Source organism: Centroberyx gerrardi, chromosome 16 (assembly GCF_048128805.1).
Source record: "Centroberyx gerrardi isolate f3 chromosome 16, fCenGer3.hap1.cur.20231027, whole genome shotgun sequence".
Taxonomy (NCBI): domain Eukaryota; kingdom Metazoa; phylum Chordata; class Actinopteri; order Beryciformes; family Berycidae; genus Centroberyx; species Centroberyx gerrardi.
In genome coordinates this window covers 12156257-12175680 of record NC_136012.1, presented here as the reverse complement: position 1 = coordinate 12175680, position 19424 = coordinate 12156257, and the positions used below count along the sequence as shown (strand labels likewise).

At 42.8% G+C, this 19424-nt stretch overlaps 2 protein-coding genes across 2 annotated transcripts; both read right to left on the bottom strand.

Annotated features, from left to right (window-relative positions):
• Window positions 1–7712: 7712 nt before the first annotated feature.
• LOC139919860 (putative monooxygenase p33MONOX) lies at window positions 7713–16184 on the bottom strand. The gene is made up of 8 exons (XM_071909721.1): window positions 16074–16184; window positions 14890–15012; window positions 14142–14329; window positions 13812–13923; window positions 13334–13461; window positions 10041–10204; window positions 9332–9507; window positions 7713–8992 (listed from the first exon to the last, which is right to left on the bottom strand). The coding sequence occupies exons 2-8, from the start codon at window positions 14915–14917 to the stop codon at window positions 8787–8789; spliced, it is 1002 nt and encodes a 333-aa protein (XP_071765822.1). The 5' UTR covers window positions 14918–15012; window positions 16074–16184; the 3' UTR covers window positions 7713–8786.
• Window positions 16185–17068: 884 nt separating this feature from the next.
• LOC139915371 (interleukin-8-like) lies at window positions 17069–18687 on the bottom strand. Its single transcript, XM_078289263.1, has 4 exons — window positions 18565–18687; window positions 18232–18355; window positions 17539–17616; window positions 17069–17356 (listed from the first exon to the last, which is right to left on the bottom strand). Exons 1-4 carry the CDS (start codon window positions 18626–18628, stop codon window positions 17275–17277), a joined length of 348 nt encoding a protein of 115 aa, XP_078145389.1. The 5' UTR covers window positions 18629–18687; the 3' UTR covers window positions 17069–17274.
• Between the last annotated feature and the right edge of the window lie 737 nt (window positions 18688–19424).

Here is a 19424-nt window from a genome sequence, read left to right as displayed (position 1 = left end):
AGATTGTTTTTGATTCAGTGACACAACTGACTGTAAACCTGTTTTTCCACAAGCTGAATGAGCTGTGGTTGTAGTGAGTCAGAGACAAAATGAAACTGATTCTGCTGAAATTACCAAACTACAGTACAAATTTACCTTTAGTGACGATTTAGATGATAATGATTGCATTATGCAGTTACTCCCTATCTTCCAGTATGAAATGAAAGCAAATATCTCCAAGAAACACCTCGCATTTTTCTCTACTCTATTCTATCTTCCTCCTGTACTGGCACCTGTTTTTGCTCCTGTCTTGCCAAAAATCCCCTTCCTGCCTAACTCTTACTTCTTTACCTAGCACTTCTGTATAATCAGTGTTTTCTGTACACAGTATTTTGTTACTTCAGTTGTCTGTTTGGTTAGGGTTAGGTTTGGTTTGGTTTGGTTAGGGTTAGGTTTTTACTTTTGGTTGTTTGTAATGTTGGTGATCCAGCCTATTCTAAGGGCATCAGATAAATGCCTCAAATGTAAAACGGGACATAATACTCAACGTGACACCATACCCCTCAGGCATGAATACCAAGCAATTATATTTTTAGTAACAGCAACACAAGCTATACAATATAATGACACCCAGATAAACCAGTCCTGTGCTTAGCCTGCAGCAATGCCAACTTGGCAACAAGGTAATGAAATGAAAAATCCAAACTATTCATTGATGACATATGTGTGTATTTATTTATACACTACCAGTCAAAAGTTTGGACACACCTGATTGAATGTAGGCTACTATGTTTCTCATTATCTTAAAGCCATTTTGATCTAAAGGCTTATGCTTAAATGCTTGAAATTTGTCTCTTAGACAAATATAAATAGTGAAGTTGATCCTATGTATGAATTTCTTTCCAAAACCTTTGCCTTTCCATCAAGGCAAAGGGCGGCTACTTTAAAGAATCTAAAATATCAGATAGTTTTGATTTGTTTAACACTTTTTTGGTCACTGCATAATACCCTTTGTGTTATTTCATAGTTTTGATATCTTTACTATTATTCTAACGTGGAAAAATAGTAAAAAATAAAGAAAAATGTGTGTGTGTCCAAACCTTTGACTGGTAGTGTATATAGCAGATAGATTCTTCCAAACACTGTTTCAATGGCATCTCAACTCTAATGCAGCACTGTCCAGCAGTAACAGCTTGCCAGGAAGGATTCCACTGAAGTCATTCACTTACCGCAAGTTTACAACCTTATCACTCAGACTATTGCACATATAAACGTGTGCAGTTATGTAAGACTGACACTGAAGTAGTAAAGTTCTTGTATGAACTGTTTTGATGGTACAAGGTCAATTGGCATATTCAAAAACAGATGAAAGATGTTAGGAAGAGACAGAAAGAGAGAGAAACAGACAGAGATAGGGAGCGAGATGTTGGGTTGATGGAAAGAGAGGCAGGTAATGAGAGTGGGGGCGAGTGCGTGGGGAGAAAGCCATAGAAAAAAGACCAAAAAAAAAAGGCAGAAAATAGGAAGTGGAGGATAGTGTAACGGGTGCTAGTGTGTTCTGTCTGACCACATCATATCCACTCACTGTCCACATCGCTGCTTGAGGAATGTGTGTGTGTCTAGCCAAGTCACACGCCTCTCCCCTCTGTGTCCAAACCCACACCGGCCGATATCTGCTCGCGTCGGAGGAGAACAGGGATTGTTCATTTTACAAGTGGCCCATTAAAAGTGTAAAACAAAGCGTAATCCCCGTCTCCGCTTTGAAATGTTCCGCGCTCCATCGGCCAACTGTCTGTCCTGGGGAATCAAGGAGCCGATCACCAAGCCCGCATGCCTTCAGTCACTGCTCAAAGGAAACGCTCCACGCCGCCACCAAGTTCAAGCCATTTGGCCACAGCTGAATTTTTGCACAAGAAGTATGAGAGAGAGATTGATTTTATGTGTGTGTATGTGTTTGTGCATACATATTCCTGTGTATTTGTGTGTTTTTATACACTGAATGTACAAAAAATGATCTTCCTGATATTGAGTCGCAGCCCCTTTTGCACAATCTCACTTGTCTCAAAGCTTAACACTGCTTCTCTAACTCAGTGGTTCTCAACGCGGGGTCCGGGGCCCACCAGGGGTCCATGAGGGGGTTCCAGGGGGTCCCCAGCAAAATTGATGAATTGTTAAACTTCACCATTATTTCATTTAGAAGACGTTAACACACTTAAAGAATGTAGAAGAATGACTGTTGTGATCATAGTTTCACTGTTATCTCTACCTGCAATACAGATAGTCATGGAATTCTGGACAAAATCATATAAAAATATTCTCAGATTTGGGTTCGAGAGATGAGAGAATCTCATCAAATGGGGGTCTGTGGCTCTAATGTGGACTAAACTAGGGTCCTTGATATGAAAAAGGTTGAGAACTCATCTGCTGCTCTTTATCTCCCTCTCTTCCTTTGTGATTGGTATAGATTTAATAAGTGTAATCAATAAGGGATAATGGCTTTTACCTGGATTCACCTCACCAGTGTACTTTATGAAATGATTCAGTGTCCCTGTAGTCTTTTGTCCATTCAGTGTCTATATTTTTTTGTGTGTGCATGCTTCCTTGTGTGTATTTGTGTGCTGACGTGTCTGTGTGTGTGCTGTGGATGTGCGTGAGGGAGAGCCAGTGACAGAAGCCAGAGATTTGCATTCCTCCTCTGGATTAGCGGATTAATAAGCTTCATGATGTGTTCACCATGCCTTGTTATCCGATGAGATCCACCCCAGAGATCAAAGGTTCCTTAATCACTACGGTGATATGAAATGATGGGCACATATCGAGGTTTCGCCACGGCTTATCAGACCAGGAATGTCAGCGTGTTTCAACCTTTCAATTCATCATCGCTTTTAGCTTTTAAGCCTTTTAACTTTCACTTCTGTTGTTTGGGTGGTTTTGGGTTTTACTTTTGCTTGCTTGTAATGCTGGCGATTCATCTTATTCTGCTGTTACAGAAAGAGAATCAGGTAAATGCTTAAAATGCAGAATGTGACGTGCAATACCATACTCCACCTAAGTCCTGTCAGCAATGACAGCCACACAACCTGTCAGGTGAACTTTACATTATATGACCTGCTTGAGAAGCTCAGACTTGCTAAATCAATATCTTCTTTTAAAAATAAAACGTTCTTCTTTCCAAAGGCCTTTTAGTTTTCTTAATTGTGTTTTATTCCCGTATTGGTTTATTTTTTTTTGCACTTTCATTTAATTTTATGTCAAGCTTCATTTTATCATGTGATTTCACTTTTGCTTTTTATGTGAAGCACTTTGTAACTCTGTTTTTGATAAGTGCTATACAAATAAACTTGATCATTATTATTATATTACAAATATAAATACAAATATATACAGTAGATTCTTCACAAAATCTACTTGGCTAAAGGGCACTGGCAACAGTTTGTGCGTGTGTGTGGGTTCATAAGACTGAATATGGCTTCAAAAGTGAACTCTGAACCTAATTCACAGTTTGTGCAAACATTACTAATAATAATGATAACCCGTAGGTCTGTCTTAATGATAAATAGTCAGTTGTGGGAGATAGCTGGTGATGGAGACAGACTGCACCCTTTGGCTAGATGCCATGAGGTAGAGTTGCAACCAGCACGCTATGATTTAGATAATTAGATATTATTTACTTTGGTCAATTAGATATAATACGTGCCTTGGGTATTATATGTCTTATAACAGCACCTCCAAGACATGAATCATCTCACACACGTCACAATACTATGCACACAGTATGTGGCGGTGTTGAAAGCTCTGTGTTCTTTAAGGTTTACACACCGGCAGTGCGAGCTCTGAGTGCGTCAACCATCCCTCCGGTCCCGGATGTGGCTCTAGAAAGTCAAATACCCCCAGCTGACCGCTCAGACCGTATTGTAGGGGCTCTCCCCTTCCCACATCTGCTTCATGTTAGGGCCTGGGGGTCTGCAGAGGAGGGCCCAGCAGACTCTGCTTCTCTCTCGCTCTCTCGGTGGGGGATGGCAGCAGAATTCCTGATGAACACCACAGAGACACACAGCTTCTTGGCAGGAGGCTGGAAACTGTGTTGTGTTAGGTAGGTAAAATGAGGACTTTTACATATGCATATGCACACACAAACACCCACACATAAACAAATGCGCATACTGTTCAACCACTTGTAAGCACGTACACACACACACACACACACACACACACACACACACACGACACACACACACACAGCCACACAAATATACACTCATTTTCTAAAGGGATTCCCCAGGGAGATAGAGATGTTGTAACGCAGTTCGAGACCCTCACAATTTATCAGCTACAGCGGTCCATTATTACGTAACATAAGCTCACCGGTGTGATTTGCGTTTGACCTACATCTATGGTCAAATAGCCCTAACACAGTAACCCTACCCCCAGGTAGAGGGCTTGACTGATGTTTGGTTTGACAGAGGCTGTATGTCAGAGTCTCTGGGCCTGGATCGACTCCCCTCAGCTCCCCTCAGCTCCCCTCAGCTCCCCTCCTCTCGGCACGGCGGGGTCACCTCCGGGCCAACTCACGGTGAATCAGCCCCAGATGTGGCTCTGGAGTCAGATGGCGTAGCGCGTACTCTCAGACGCGCCGCACCCACCCAGCAGCAGACGTCAGAAGGGACCCCCTCCAAATCCCCCATGAGCTGTGTCACCGGCTGTCCTTGTCATCGTGTGTATGACTTGATTACCCCTGACCAACAGCACATTAGTCATCTCCATGGCGATGCTTGTTGCACAAACAAACTGTGTGGTTTTCATAAGGGATATATCTTCAATATTACTTGGCAGCCATCAGAGAAAAGTCTTGTCTGACTCTAGTAGATATTATTGTACCTCTGTATGGAGTCTTCATGTTCTTACCATGGCAGCTGAAGAATTATTGCATTATCTTTAGTGTAACTTAAGAGCAATGAATAATTCTTATTTTGTAATTATTTATTTTCTAGGTGTCAGTCATTGATGTTCCACTTGCTGAAACAATATGCAACCTCAGGGTCTGGGAAATGACACGTACAGTCTGTATGGAAAACACCATGCAGATGCGAGCCTTGCGTCACAGGAGCCTTTAAAAGTGTTTATTGCCACTTAGATACTTGGGTATTTGTTCTATGTAGGCCAGATATCAGCTGCCTGCTATCTGTTTATTACAAACTCCCTCTAAGTGAGCGGATACACTCAGGATGATTGCCTGATTCGAGGATTTGCTGGCATGTTCTCCCTGACATGAAGTATCCTCACCACATCTACATGTATAAGATGGAAGATCACACAATCATCCCCTCAAAGATGATTTTTATACACAACATTTAGACTCTCACAGTGTTTGGCCAGACATATTACCAGTAAACATGAACATGGCTCATGGGATAAAGCTACTCTAAAAACACACCACTGTTGGTATCGTTTCTTGGAAACTGGTACCTCTCCCTATTTATACGCCCTCACCATGGGAGTTTGGTTGGACTGGCGAGTCTGGTTATAAACTACAACATATGGGTGTGAGGAATTTGGTTTTAACAGTCATGGGCTGGTGACTGGAAGTTGTTGTGCTGAGGTTGCTAAGGAAGGAATTTGGTTAGACCAGTATTTCAAACTATAGATGTGTGAGCGCGACGTGTCAGACTGAGGGCGAGACCTGAGTCTTTGTTTTGGTGAGGGTCCCTCTGGTTGTGAGGCCCGGGTGGCGCTTGCCATCACACATCTGTGAATGAGCTAAATGTCCTGTGTGAAATGGGATATGGGAGGTGGGGGGCAACCGCGTCATGTCGGATCCAGAGAGAGAGGCATCTGTATTATGTCATGACTGCTGGGGGACTCCACCCTTTGCTCTCTATTTCTCTATTTCTCTGCTTCCCTTCCTCTCTCTCTCTCTCTCTCTCTCTCTCTCCCACCCTCCCAGACTTCCCCACCCTCTTGTAACTGTCACCCCCACCCTCTCTTAACTGTTTTTGGTCTTTGTTTTATTGCCGTGCGTAGCTGGTTTAGCGGAACAGACACAGTCAACTTTACCCCTTTCTTTTTCTGCCGTGTTGCTTCCTCCTCCTCCTCCTCCTCACAGGAATCTCACCACTGACTGAATTTCCCCAACATTTCTTGCATGAAAAGCTTTCACTTCATTGGTTGTGTACGTGTGTGTGTGTGTGTGTGTGTGTGTGTGTGTGTGTGTGTGTGTGTGTGTGTGTGTGTGCGTGTGATAGTTGGGTCGGAGGGTTTAAATGTACACACACACACCGAACTCTTTTACCTCCAAACCCTCTAACACTACATTCCTCTCTCCCCAGCTGCACGCTCTTCATCCTCTCTTCACTCTCCCTTTCATCTTTCTTCTGTCTGTCCGTTCCTTTATTTCCCACTAATGGCTCAGCCCACCTCCACCTTTGGACGGACAGCCCTCTGTCCACACTTGCCTGTCTCATTTGATGTTTCCCTTCAGTCTTCTAGCACCACCTGAAAACCAGACGTGGACGCGGACAACCTGTAATTAAGCCTGCCTTGAAGTAGAAATGCACTGGCTGATTTTCAAATGGAAAGAAGGTCAAAGGTGAAAGGTGATGGGAAAGAGAGCAATGCTTTGCCTCAAGTGGAGGCCATACTGTAAAAACCACAGGACCTAGAACTAGAGGAGAACTATTGTCACCCTTCTGACTGACTTTGATGTAACTGATCCCTGAAATGGTACTGAGAGATCCCCGATGTATCCACATTCTTTTGGTAACACAGTGAAACCAACAGGCACACCCTGTGGTAAATCTACCACACCACATGCATATACACGTGCATGTACATACGACGACACACACACACACACACACACACACACCATTGCTGTCTCTCACACACTAAACTGAGCAGCTGACAATAACGGCTCAGAGCTTTAACAAGGCTGTAAACTCTTCCTAGCTCATGTCTGGGCCTAAGGGGAAGGACTCTGCTCTTAAAACCAGGGTGTTTCCCTTTAACACTGCTGGGTCCATCAACAGCCTTATTGTCTAATGGACTGGATGTGTGCTCTGATAGGGAGAAAGAAGGTTGGGTAGTTAATATTCGGCTATCACAGGGTATTGTTGACAATCTAGTTAAGGGTTATAAAAGTAGGATGTGAGACCACTCCGATAACAGCGAGGCAGCACTAAATAAATAAATGTGTACATAGCAGATGACTTGTCACACTAATGCACTCCTCCTGATTCTTCCCACCTCTGTCCTTTATTAATTTCCTGATTATTTGCCACCCTGTTCACTTAAGAAAAAACAAACTGATAAATACAGATTTGTTATTTTGCCTTAGCCTCCCTGCAGCTGCTTATTGAGCTTACTCTGCCATCTTGTGGCCAAATGTGTGTAGTTGGAGTTGGCCTGTCCCCAAATATCTTCCATTTTCTCACCACCACAGGGGTACAATTTCACTCAAGCAGTCTAAAAACCAACAGTAAAAGGGACAGACATTCATACCTGATTATCCAAGCTATTCTGAGTATCTTATTTGTGTTACTAAAGTACAGTAGAAGAGCTTATCTATTTTTTTTTGCAAACATGTTTACATGCAGTAACTTGAAGAAAAACAAATGTGTATACTCTGAACGATACAGGAAGAGTGGTGTACATGTAAACACTCACCGTTTCTGCTGAGATACTCTAAGCAACACATGAGAACACCGTTTCCAAAAAGAAATGAACCAGAAAACCACTTTCGCTTGTTAGTGTCAGATTTATTTACAGATGGTAGTGGGAGACAAACTCCCTTGTGCAATTAATTAATGGAATTCATCAACATTTCGCAAAACAAAACAGCATGGATTCTTGAAATGCAGTATATAAAAATGCAAAATTCAAAATGACCACTTCAATGCTTTGTATTTTATAGTATATAATCTTCAAACATTATTGTGGAAATATAATAAACTTAACATACTAGCTACTGTTTAGAATGAACAATGTTGATTTAAAGCAGAGCAATATGAAATACTGATGAAATAATACAAAAAAAATCACTTAAAGTTACCACTCAATTTTCTGTCAATATCAAGTAAAATAAGATGCTCTTCAAAATAATAATAAAAAAAAAAAACAGAAGTTGAAGTGGCAAAAATGCCAAAAGCAAACACGTTGCAAGCTTAGGCACAATATCAGTCATACCACACTGCACTCTGCACGCCAACAAAGAAAAGCACTATACAACTATACATCTGGGAGGCTACATAAAATCATAACTGAAGCTGCAGAGCATTATCAATTGAAATGGCTGGTCAGTTTTAATATGAGGGAGATAATTCTGAAAAGATTACTGATACCCAATTTAAGCAGGGGACCAATGAGATATTAAAACAACTTCAATCTCATGCCATCACTGACAATGGAACAGGGACAGCAAGGCATTACGTGCCAGAGAACCCATTACATGACGAAACAAAACAATAACAATAATACAGACAAAACAGGATCATCTTCAGGGATGACATATGAAAATGCTCCATTTGGTGCTTTATTTGGACCGATGGGTTGGGAGAGATGGGCAGTGGGGAATAACAAGACTGCAATCTGTCTGGGTGGGTCCGCTGGCAAGAGTAACATGGTGTAGTGGCGTGTCCAGGGGCTAGAAGAACTAATGCTCTGTTGGTCCTCCGTCTTCTCTGTCTTGGGGAGGCTGCTGGGAGGCAGAGGAGACGGAGGAGGGCAGGAGAGCAAATGAGCTACCAGATGTCAGGCAGGCGGAAACGAGTGAGGATGGGGTATAGAGGGGTAACTTCAGGGCTGGGGCGGCATCAGAAGCCCGAAGGTGTCAGGACATTCATGTCCCGAGGTTTGAGTTTGTGTGGCCGTGGGGGCGCCCGCTTGGCCTCGATGCCCGAGATCTCGATCTTGGGGGGCATGAAGTTGGCAGGGTCCTCCACCTTGAGGTTGACCTGGGTCTTGATGCCCTCCATGGTGCTGGACTTCTGCAGGCCGAAGTAGGACTGCAGCGTGAAGCCTGCAGTGGGGGGAGGAGAGAAGCAGGTGGTGGTGTTAAGTGACCTGAATCTAGTTGTTATCAGGGATGGCTTCACTCTCATTATTTCAGCTTAGTCCTAGCCTGTTAGTGGAGAATCCTCACTGAAATCAAGAGCTATTCACTTGCATACCAGGGCTCATCAGTGGCTGTGAAACCAGTGAATCATATTCAAAAAGAAATACTGGGACCTCACCACAATCTGAGTGGGCTAAACCCAGAGCTACGACAATCTGAGCCATGTAATGTGCATTAGCAGCATGATAATACTACAAAGTCACATTCAAAATGCAGATTCAGGGTCTACTATAGAGCTCTTACCTGTGCTGGTTTCAGAGCCAGGGTCAGTGGGGGACTTCTGCACCACAGACCGGGTTCCAAAGAAGCTCCACCTGTCTCCTCCTCCTCCTTCGTTTCCTCCCATGTCTATGTTGGGGTTGGGACTGCTGAGCTCCGGAGTGGCAAGAAAGTGCGCAGGACTCGGGCTGAACCAGCTCCTGTATTCCAGCCAGGCATGAGCATGACATAAACATACCAGCAAACACAAGAAAGACATGCTATGTGGCAGCTACCATGGGTCATGCAGAATGTTATGCAATGCTATGTATTTTCTGAAATCACATTGCTGTATGTCCACACTTGGCCTGAAAATGGGGGTTATACATTATGGCTGCCCTTACCTATATTTATAATTGCATTACATCCCCCCCCCCCCCCCCCTGTTTCTTGTATGCACATTGTTGCTGGATTGCATCCAGACTATGTAGCACTGATCACAATGCACGCCTGACCACTTCCATGTGTGCTTTTGAAGTTCTGACTGCAAAACAAGTTGTTTTTGTGTGATTGCATGATACAAGTCGCATCGAAAGGACTAAATGATTGAAATGTAATTGCATCCACGGATTAGTCTAAATTCAGCTGGTTCATAATTGTGCATTGGAGAGGCAGTAGTTTATTTTTGATATGGAGTGGTCAAAACCTGCAGGGAGGTCAGACATTCAACTTTACAGTAGCATGTGATGCTCACCTGCGACTGACTGAAGGTGATGCGTGGGGGCTAACGCAGGGGGTGACACTGGGGGTGACAGAGGGGGTGACGCAGGGGGTGACGGAAGGGGTGCCACTGGGGGTGGATTGAGCTGATGTCGTAAGCCTGTCCTCCTTGAAGTCCCCGCTTGGCATTCTCAACTTCTGCACAGACAAAAAGAGAGGGAGAAAAAGGTCAAACAATCAAGCAATCCCCCATTGCCAATGAAGATGCACCCTGCATTCCATGAAAAAGGGTCGGGGGGGGGGGGGGGGGGGGGGTGTTACATGTTAATTCCTTGTTTACATGTTAATTCCTTGTTTCCTTGACATAAACACAAAAAGCACATGGTTGTGACAGACATGTGAGAGACAGCATTGATCTTACTAAAAGAGAAAACAGCCCCTAAATACACAAAGCAAAGGCCAGCAGTGTTTTTCTGCATGTGTAAATAAAAAAAGCAAGCAAGTGCGTCACAGGTCTTTGGAACCTATCACCCTTGACCATGTGGTGTGGGTGGGTAGAGAGAAGGAGAGAGAGGGCAGAGAGAGGGTGAGAGAGGGCAAGGGCGAGAGAGAGAGGGAGAGAGAGAGAGACCGTCTGGCTGACCACCAGGACAAACAAAACCCAGTGGACCGAGGCCAAGGCTTGTGTCTCTCTGGATCACTCCTCTGCTCTGAAAGCCATCTCTTAGCTTGATATGACAATCAGCCACATTATGTCAAAATAAGCTGGTATTACATTAAGCAAAGTACTAAGCCAAGCAGTTCTATCATTCAAAGACCACTACTGCAATGAATGAAAGCTGCAAGGAACCCACCCTGAAACCAGATGGATCTAGCTATACAAGAGCTGCAAAACCACAAATCTAAGTGATTATAGCCTGCTCTATTTTGCATCATCTTGGACTAGACAAGATTCAACTACTGTTCCTCTAATATGAAAACGACCTTGTTGAGAAAGAATGTGCAAAGAGAAATCAATAATAGTTCTAACAAAAGAATGTCTATAGGCTACTTGCCTTCATAATAACCTCTGGAATGATTTTTGCCATGTTCAGTCTCCATTCATTGTGGGCATATTCCCATCCATATCTTGAACGCCCATCCAAACTCATCTCCACCTGATGTACTTGATCCTGCATTCTGCTCAGTGCAGTGGTCATCATGCAAATGGACAACAGGGAGCGCCCCCATGGCCTTTATCCCCTGTGCATTATTAATTGGGTATCTAGATAGATGTCCTCTTTGCATTGCTCAAACCCTGTTGGACCTACGCCCGCCTTACCCAAATTAGGACTATAAACCACTGTTTACTGTCATTTATAAATAACCTGAGGGGATGGGGCAGTGGAGACAGAGGTGAGTTACTCTCTTCTCCATGAGAAAAACCCACACTTCAACCTCACTTTCATTCGCCGGACAAAGCGAACACAAACATTAGCTTGTTTGCTGGATAATGTCGAAAACAGCAATATTCCACAGACGTGGAAGTCATCTCCCTTTCATTCACGTTAGACAATGTCAACTAAGTTAACGTTAATGTTAGCTGATGATACTCCAACCATCTAGGTTAACGTTACGTGAGCTAGCGCTAAGTGTTAACTGCTACATATTATGAACCATTGAACTAAGTTAGCTAACGCCAGTAACGTATCTTATGACTTCTAACTCAACTATAGGCTAGTCAGTTATAATGATTAACGTTATATACCGTTAACGATAGTCGACATTAATGTTGATTATAAACAAGTATGTTAGTTTTTGCACTTAGGTGGCCCAGCTAACGCTACAATGCTAACTACGCTAGCGAGCCAAACATGGTAGCTAGCTATTGCTAACGTTAGCGTTCCGGTCTGGCCTGGTTCTTTACAAAAGGACACGGTATTTACGATTAAATACACTGGCTTGATGACATACCTTTTTATGATTTGATTTCTTCGACTTCCCAGTCCGATCGACTTCTTCATTCTATCCATATTTTGTTGGTTTAACAAGTTTAAGAGGCGAATATTTCACAAAAACACAAGCAGTACAAACTGCTGTGGGCCTCAAAAATTTCCCCTTTGTTAGAAGCTCAGTGATTGGTCGTTTTGGGAAAACAAGGGGGCTCGTCTCATTTGAGGGCGTTGCCTGGCAACACTGCAGAAAGAAAGCTCGAATCTAGAACCAACACCGGGCCGATTACGTAATTTGTTTACCAAGAATATTTACGGATATTACAGTGTCACCCAATAGGCAACAGCAATAGTTATCAACAACCGAAGTACTTTGAAACCAAATCGGTGCCTATGGGCCTGATATATAGCTTGCATCTGCCGACCACATTCATTTATTTAGATGCATCTCGCCCTTACTAATTTGTATTCCAAACTATATTCAAAATATCAGCATGCTCCGCGGGACCTTCGTTGGGAGCAACACTCAAGCTCAAGCTCTTTTTGCCTGTGCCAAGAGTTTATCTTAGGGTCAAGGCTGTGTAGGTCTCATGTACAATAAATCATTAAATCAAAGAAAGACACATATAGAAAACCTATCAGAAAATGTTCTAATGATAAACAGAATGTGTCTTATTTAACAGACTATTAAAATAACTTATTTCCCAGAATCATATCTGCATATAACTATCAATTACATAGAAACCACAATATTATCACAAGTTTATGCTTTTTGTTAACCCTAACCCAAGACGTCCTTTTGATTTTGTGTATTCAAGATCACAACATTGTGGCAGCTAGTTGGCCTTATGACAGAGGTCAGTGGACAGCAGGTGCAATATACACACAGCCTCATTGGCTTCTGAGGGGGTGGGACAGTGGGCAGGGAAGATGGGCAAATACACACAGACAACGCAACCTTTAAGTCCATGTACACACATATGCAGGAACTGTATGCATGCATGCACAGATGCACCTACACACACACAGCCAAAAAAAAAAAAGTCTTTGCTGACCTTAATTAATTAATTAATTCATACTTAATTCTTCTAACTTAATGCACTTAACACTGCATTTCATATTTCTGTGTGCCTAACTTATTGTTTGATGTGTGACAGACATTTTCTTATTTCAAAGTTTATGGAATCCCTCTGTACTCCACTACTTGACAACGAAAACATGTTTGCAGTAGGTTAAAGCTCTATTGTCCTCTTTCCCGTCCCGTCTTTACATGTGACATTTCCAAACCTTATTTTCTGAGATCCCATGGAATCGAATAGGTTAAGTCTGGCCCTGAAGTTAACACTGGAGTTAATAAGGAACTTTGTACTTTACTCTTACATCTTCTCATACTCACTGGCAGTGTGCCATCAGGCAGGCGGTGAAAGCGGGTGTCCTCAGCGGTGAGGCCCTTGTGGGGACAGTACCCAGCGTCTGTCAGCCCTGCCTGGTGCTCGAACTTCTGGAGGTTCTCCTGGGTCTGCTCTATGTGTTAGCAGTGGAGATAAAATTAGCCACTGTTTTAATGTGCTGCGCTCCATTCTAACACACTGACACTGCACAGTCTGTTTATTCTTATGCTTACTATTACGTAAGTCGGCAACCATTTGGACAAGCATTGGTGAGCAGCTACTAGGCAGCTTGCATAATACTGCAACATGTAGAAACAAATTATAGTACATCTGCAACTCTATTTGTATCTTGTATTTCTTCTGTTTTCCAACTTCTGATTAGAACATACAAATATGTATTGATCTGAAAATAAATTGAAATGTATTTAAATAAAGTTGCTGTTAGTACTCTCAGTAGGAGGTGTGTTTGCTTTGTTGACTTACTAATCATGAGCGAGCTCATTAGAGAGGTGGCTTTGGCTTTGACCACTGGGACAGAGGACTTGGCTGCCGCCGTTGTCTCAAAAGTCAGTAACTTCCCACCACTCTCCTCTTCCTGGTCACACAGGTTCATACTGTTAGGAGTAACTTATAAACCAGTTGCGTAACAGAAAGGAAAGTAAATCAAACGATCGTCTTGCACTGTAGCAAAGTCATGCACCTAACCTTCAAGAACAAGTTCACACAAACTAATACAAACAACATTTTGTTCAAGAGACCATTCATTTCCACAAAACAATTTGGGTCAGGCAGTGCAAACAAACGGGGCAGCACCTCTGCAATGGTCTTGAACCTCCGCTGTGGGATGACAGGGTCCTTCCATAAGATATTGACATTCATGTCTGAGGGGGGTGAGTTCATGGGGGCATCCAGGTGCTCGTCATAGCTGAAGGCGCGTCGAGTTATTCCAATGGGAGACGACAAGCTACTGAAGAGTCCTGACGACGTGCTAGACTCCAGCGCTGAGGAATGGAAGTAATGAAGAAATGTTAGAACTGTGTTTTATTTTGCACATGGGAAAAATGTTTGTGATTCCTCTGTATGCATGCATATTTTACAAGGTTACAAAGCTCTTATCAACCCACCATATCTAAATATGTCAGGAAGTTTAAAGATAAAAAAAAGAGCACCATGCATTGAACAAATACCGGATACGGTCTATGCTGCTGTCGCCTTCCCCACTTGGGATGTTTGTTTTTTTTAATTTAGTTATATATTTTTTTCTGTTTCCAATGAACACCACTCCCACCATCCCTGACCCCCAATCAGCATCTTCACTTTCATCTTCCTGCTTATCATCAATATCAACCTCATCATCATCATCCTGCACACCATCCTCATTATCATCAATATCATCCTCCTCATCATCATCCACATCTTCATTAACCTTCTCTTCTTCTTCCTCCACATCATCCTCAACCCCCTCTTCCTTATCATCAGCAGCATCCTCCTCTTCCTCCTCATCATCAACATCCTCATCACCATCAATTAAGTTGAAGAAGAATCAAAATTCTCATGTTACCTGGGATGTCTCCCTGTCTGGACGACATGTTGCAGTCAGATCAGAGGGCCGGACCACAGCAGACTCTGGAAGGTGACAGTGTGGAGGTCGGCTCTGCTTCGCTTCGGACTCCAAACCTGCACACTTCAGCACATGACATCACATAGTGTTAGAGGGCCATCAGGCCGACCCATAGACCCGGTCCTATTTATGGATGCATAGCGCATAGTTCAACCACATATTGATGTCAGTCCTGCTACCACAGCCTGAGGGAAGAATATATAATACTGGGTCGAATGTGGGGTTAAGTCAGAGGTTAAACTGTTAAGGGCAAACATGCATCAGAGATTTGTGTTTGTTTAGCACAGTGCATGCTGTCCCAGGACTGTTCCCCCTCAAATAGAAGCAGAGAGTCTGGTTACCAGCAGTGTCAGAATATAATTTACGTCAGAGTCACGCTCACATACTGGCTTACATCTTACTATGTCTACACATGGCAGAGCAAAATATCAAAAGTACACAGTAGGCTCATCCACTAGAAATAGAAACTTGTGGAATTAAGGAAACACACTACCTGTCTATTAGATAGTCTTTGTATTGCAATAAGTTCAGTATTGTTTATGAAAGCCCACCCTTATTTATGCTACTGTATTGTGTCATAGGGAACCTGTCTACCTCTGTTATCAGTGTTTGTTATCTGCAAAGCAGCCTGAGCTCCTGATCCGTTTCCATTATAATCCTACATTAAATTAATGATGTTAAATGAAGCTGAAAATGCGGAATTCAGATTTGACGGATTCTGGTCAGTGGGATTTTGCAATCTCCTTTCCAGACAGCTGACACGCTATTACTGATATTGTCACCGTCAGCAGTCTGCCGAGCCAGATACAGTGACTTGCAAAAACAGGAACAACGAAGTCACACAATAAGCCTGCTGAAATAACGCCTGCAGGAATCTGTATGTTTAGGCTATACACCGTTTATAAAGAAATAAATCATTGTATTGAAATTGTATTGTATATATTGCTTTCCAGGTGACGACTTAAGTATAAAAACTACCGAATAGGCTACTTTAAACTCAGTTTTGTGGATGGTGTATTCGATATTTTTTGCATATATAATATTTCATAATATAGGCCTACCGTTTGATGCCAAGTCGTTAACACGGTCTGCATAAACCATCATACATGCTGTCGAAGACTTACCTCGCTCTGTCAATAACTTATCCTGCTGCAGTTATTCCGCTGTTGCACCTAGTCGTTATTGCAGTGCAATGGCTGAATAAACAAACAGGGTTGTTCACCGGTCGCTTCATCCATGACTTTTGGACACGGGAAGAGTAAACAGGCGCTGAGACAGAGCGCGCCAATGAATGAACGGCGATCAGCTCACCTCTCCTCGAGGGGGGCCGGCGGAAGTGATACCCGATATCCTAAAAGTGAAAGCTCTGCCTCCGCATATTTGGGCATAGCGCCTTTTACGTAACTGGAAGCAATAACTGTCACAACTTGTAGGATCGTCACGTGGCACCAATAACAGAGCAAGCAAAGCAAGGAAAGCTCGCAATGCAAATGTATTTTGAAATCAGAGTACTTTTTGGCAGGTGATGACTTAGTTCAAAAGTTGCTGGGAAATTCGAGTAAGCATGAAATTGAAATTGCTGGCACTAACTGACTGCTGAACAACAGCTTATGCTTTTGTATGTGTGAAGCATACAATTGAACTTCCCAGCAACCCCATGCACATTGGCGCATTACTGACCCCATAACCCTAGAAGACTCCTTACACAAGTTATGGGAAGCACCAGAGGACATGGTGAGCCTACAAGAGATCACAAGATGTGTCTCCTCTGAACTTTGCAGTTCCTGATGTATCTGTATGTACCGGTATGTATGTATGTATGTATGTATATATGTATGTATGTATGTATGTATGTATGTTTGTATGTATGTGTGTGGAAGAGCAAACATGCCGATATTTCCTGTGTGGAAACATATCTGATCTGTGTCTTGCATTGCCCCCGCTGAGCCACAAGATAGCACTGTTGATACGAGTCACACACTGGACCCAGGACAGAAAACATATGAATCAGTGCTTCCTTGATTTTTTTTTTTTTTTTTTAATATATATATATATATATATATAATTTAGAGAGTTGAAATTCACAAAACACAGTAAAACTGGTTAAAAAAAACATGAAAGCTTTATTGGCATTGACATGAAAATATCAACTATGTACAAAAGACAACAGAGTTATTTGTGCATACGTATTGATAAATACACAAAATAAGTACATAAATAGAAACAAGTATCTTATACAGTCACATTCATCAATAGATGTGGAAGGTGCTTTTGTTGGGAGTCAGAGATTGTCAGAGTCTCTTGATGATCCGAGGAGTCAGTCAGTCAGTTACCAGCGTCAGTGCTGCTCTGGGTGGAGGAGCTGGACTCAGTCGGCCTGGTTGTGGGAGAAAGGCTCGTTTTCTTTCTGTAAATACCATAATGACACAGGGAAATACGATGAGAACACCTTACAACACCGAGCAAAGCATTATGTTACTCATTATTGATGTTTCTATCAAGTACGGTGATTCATTGAAAGGCGGATAACCTATTTGTGATGTGAGACTGCATCATGTGCATATTTATGGTGCCATAAAGCGTACTCACAAGAAGCCAGACAGGAGGCTGTGCAGCTTTTTCATCCTGGGGTCCAGGCAGTACTGCAGATTATTCTTGAAGGTGACACTGTGGGAAATGGATAACAGAGGTGAGCTCAGGGGAAATGACTTAGGAGAGGAAATGCCCTTATCTCACCACAACATAACACATCAGCAGACAGATAGATGAGGCATGCGGGTAGACTGAGGTGATTGTCAGAGATTGTGACATATGTTTTGTATATGTAGTTAATAACTAACCCAGATTGCTGTGTGATGTAGGCTATAGAGCTGTTTTCTATTATTGATCTATTTCAGAATCAGTTTTTTGTCCATTCTTCACTAAAAATGACCTCCACATTTCAACAAAACAAACATTTGATGAAAATGCCATGCTAGCCTCTAAGGTGTCAGTGCAGCTGAGCCTGAGGTGTTAAGAATGACTTAGAGTTCACATGTCATGCACTGGTATTATCTCTAAGCTGTTTAAAGTTTCCCCTTAAGCAGCTGCAAAGATAAAATCAGTTTTATTTGCATCCAAGGTAAATGTCATGTCATGTTCCCTCTGAGTCTACTGCTGTATTTGAGCTGCGGTAAGTCTGTATCAGCTGAGTATACTGAAACCTGACACCTCATTTTGGTATGACATCACATTAGCTCCGCACACTCGGAAATTTTGACTGCAAATCTTAGCCGTTCTTACACAATCTCCACTTTGTCACAGAAGATGCTTTTCGGGTAGATCTGGACATCCTGTATGTCGGACACAGCGCCAAATCTGTTGTTCCTGACCCGGCGACACAGACACCGCTGTCCCATTTCAGGGCCTGGAGAGGGAGACAGGTAAAGGTCATGTCATTTCATCATAATCTATTCGATTCAGCTACTAACATAAATCAAAATATTGAGCAAAAATTACAAGTAGATTTGAATTCTTCCGCTCTTATTGTTTGTCTTTGAACCAAACGAACCTCATGAGTCTAATGAACACACATTACAGTCGTAACACAAATGAAGAAAATAGATAGAAACTCACGCTGGGCAGTAGAGATGCAGACCATGACGGCCAGGAGCAGAAGCACTTTAATGATGCTGCACATTGTTGGTTTCTTCTCTGGTTAAGTTGGCGCTGAGGCAAGAAATGGTCCTGTGTGGTGACAGATGCACTGTGAGGGGTAGAGGGTCGTCTTATATAGCCATCTCTTCGACATATACCTCATCCTTCCTGTGACCAAGGGAATTTTCTCACTCTGGAAACTGAAACTGCAAAAACCGCAAGCAACGAGGCCCCTCTGAGCCGCTCACTCATCCCACATTGCTCCTCCCCCTTTTTTTTTTTTTTTACTAATTTTACAACTTGACATTTAGATTCTAACTGTATATTTTGAAAAATATGTATGGGACTGTAAGAGCAGTATGTTAGATCCTGTAGTTAAATCTTCTCTCACCATTAAAGGAATATTCACCCAAAAATGAAAATTCAGTCATTATCTACTCACCCCCATGCCGATGGAAAGTCGGGTGAAGGTGCAGCATTCTCCTAAACAACCAAAGTTGCTGGGGACCTGTCTTAAAACGTAAAAAAAACAACCGAAAATTTACAAATTTACACCCTTTTTTTTTCCCCGAAATCTTCACTGTGGGTGCACGAGCTCGAAGGCGCGTACATGCGCCTCTAGATTCTCGTTGATCTCGTCTAGCGGCGCATGTACGCGCCTTCGAGCTCGTGCACCCACTTCAGACGAGGTGTGCGCTAACGTGAACGCGGCTTTGAGCTCTGCGGCTACAGTGAAGATTTCGGCTAAAAAAAGGGTGTAAATGACGTCTTTTCAAGTCAACTTGGGATCTCGGGGCTTCCGGAGACTTGGATTACGCCGGACAAGCTATATGGAGCCA

What these genes read in the sequence shown, in the direction of transcription:
- LOC139919860 (XM_071909721.1), bottom strand. Translation starts at nt 14,917, where the DNA reads ATGTCGTCCAGACAGGGAGACATCCCAG. An exon ending in CAGACAGGGAGACATCCCAG is followed by an intron (nt 14,330 to 14,889) that starts GTAACATGAGAA and finishes TCCATTCCTCAG; the next exon opens with CGCTGGAGTCTAGCACGTCG. An exon ending in GGTTCAAGACCATTGCAGAG is followed by an intron (nt 13,924 to 14,141) that starts GTGCTGCCCCGT and finishes CTGTGTGACCAG; the next exon opens with GAAGAGGAGAGTGGTGGGAA.
- LOC139915371 (XM_078289263.1), bottom strand. Translation starts at nt 18,628, where the DNA reads ATGTGCAGCATCATTAAAGTGCTTCTGCTCCTGGCCGTCATGGTCTGC. An exon ending in CTGCATCTCTACTGCCCAGC is followed by an intron (nt 18,356 to 18,564) that starts GTGAGTTTCTAT and finishes CTCCCTCTCCAG; the next exon opens with GCCCTGAAATGGGACAGCGG. An exon ending in TGTGACAAAGTGGAGATTGT is followed by an intron (nt 17,617 to 18,231) that starts GTAAGAACGGCT and finishes CATTTCCCACAG; the next exon opens with TGTCACCTTCAAGAATAATC.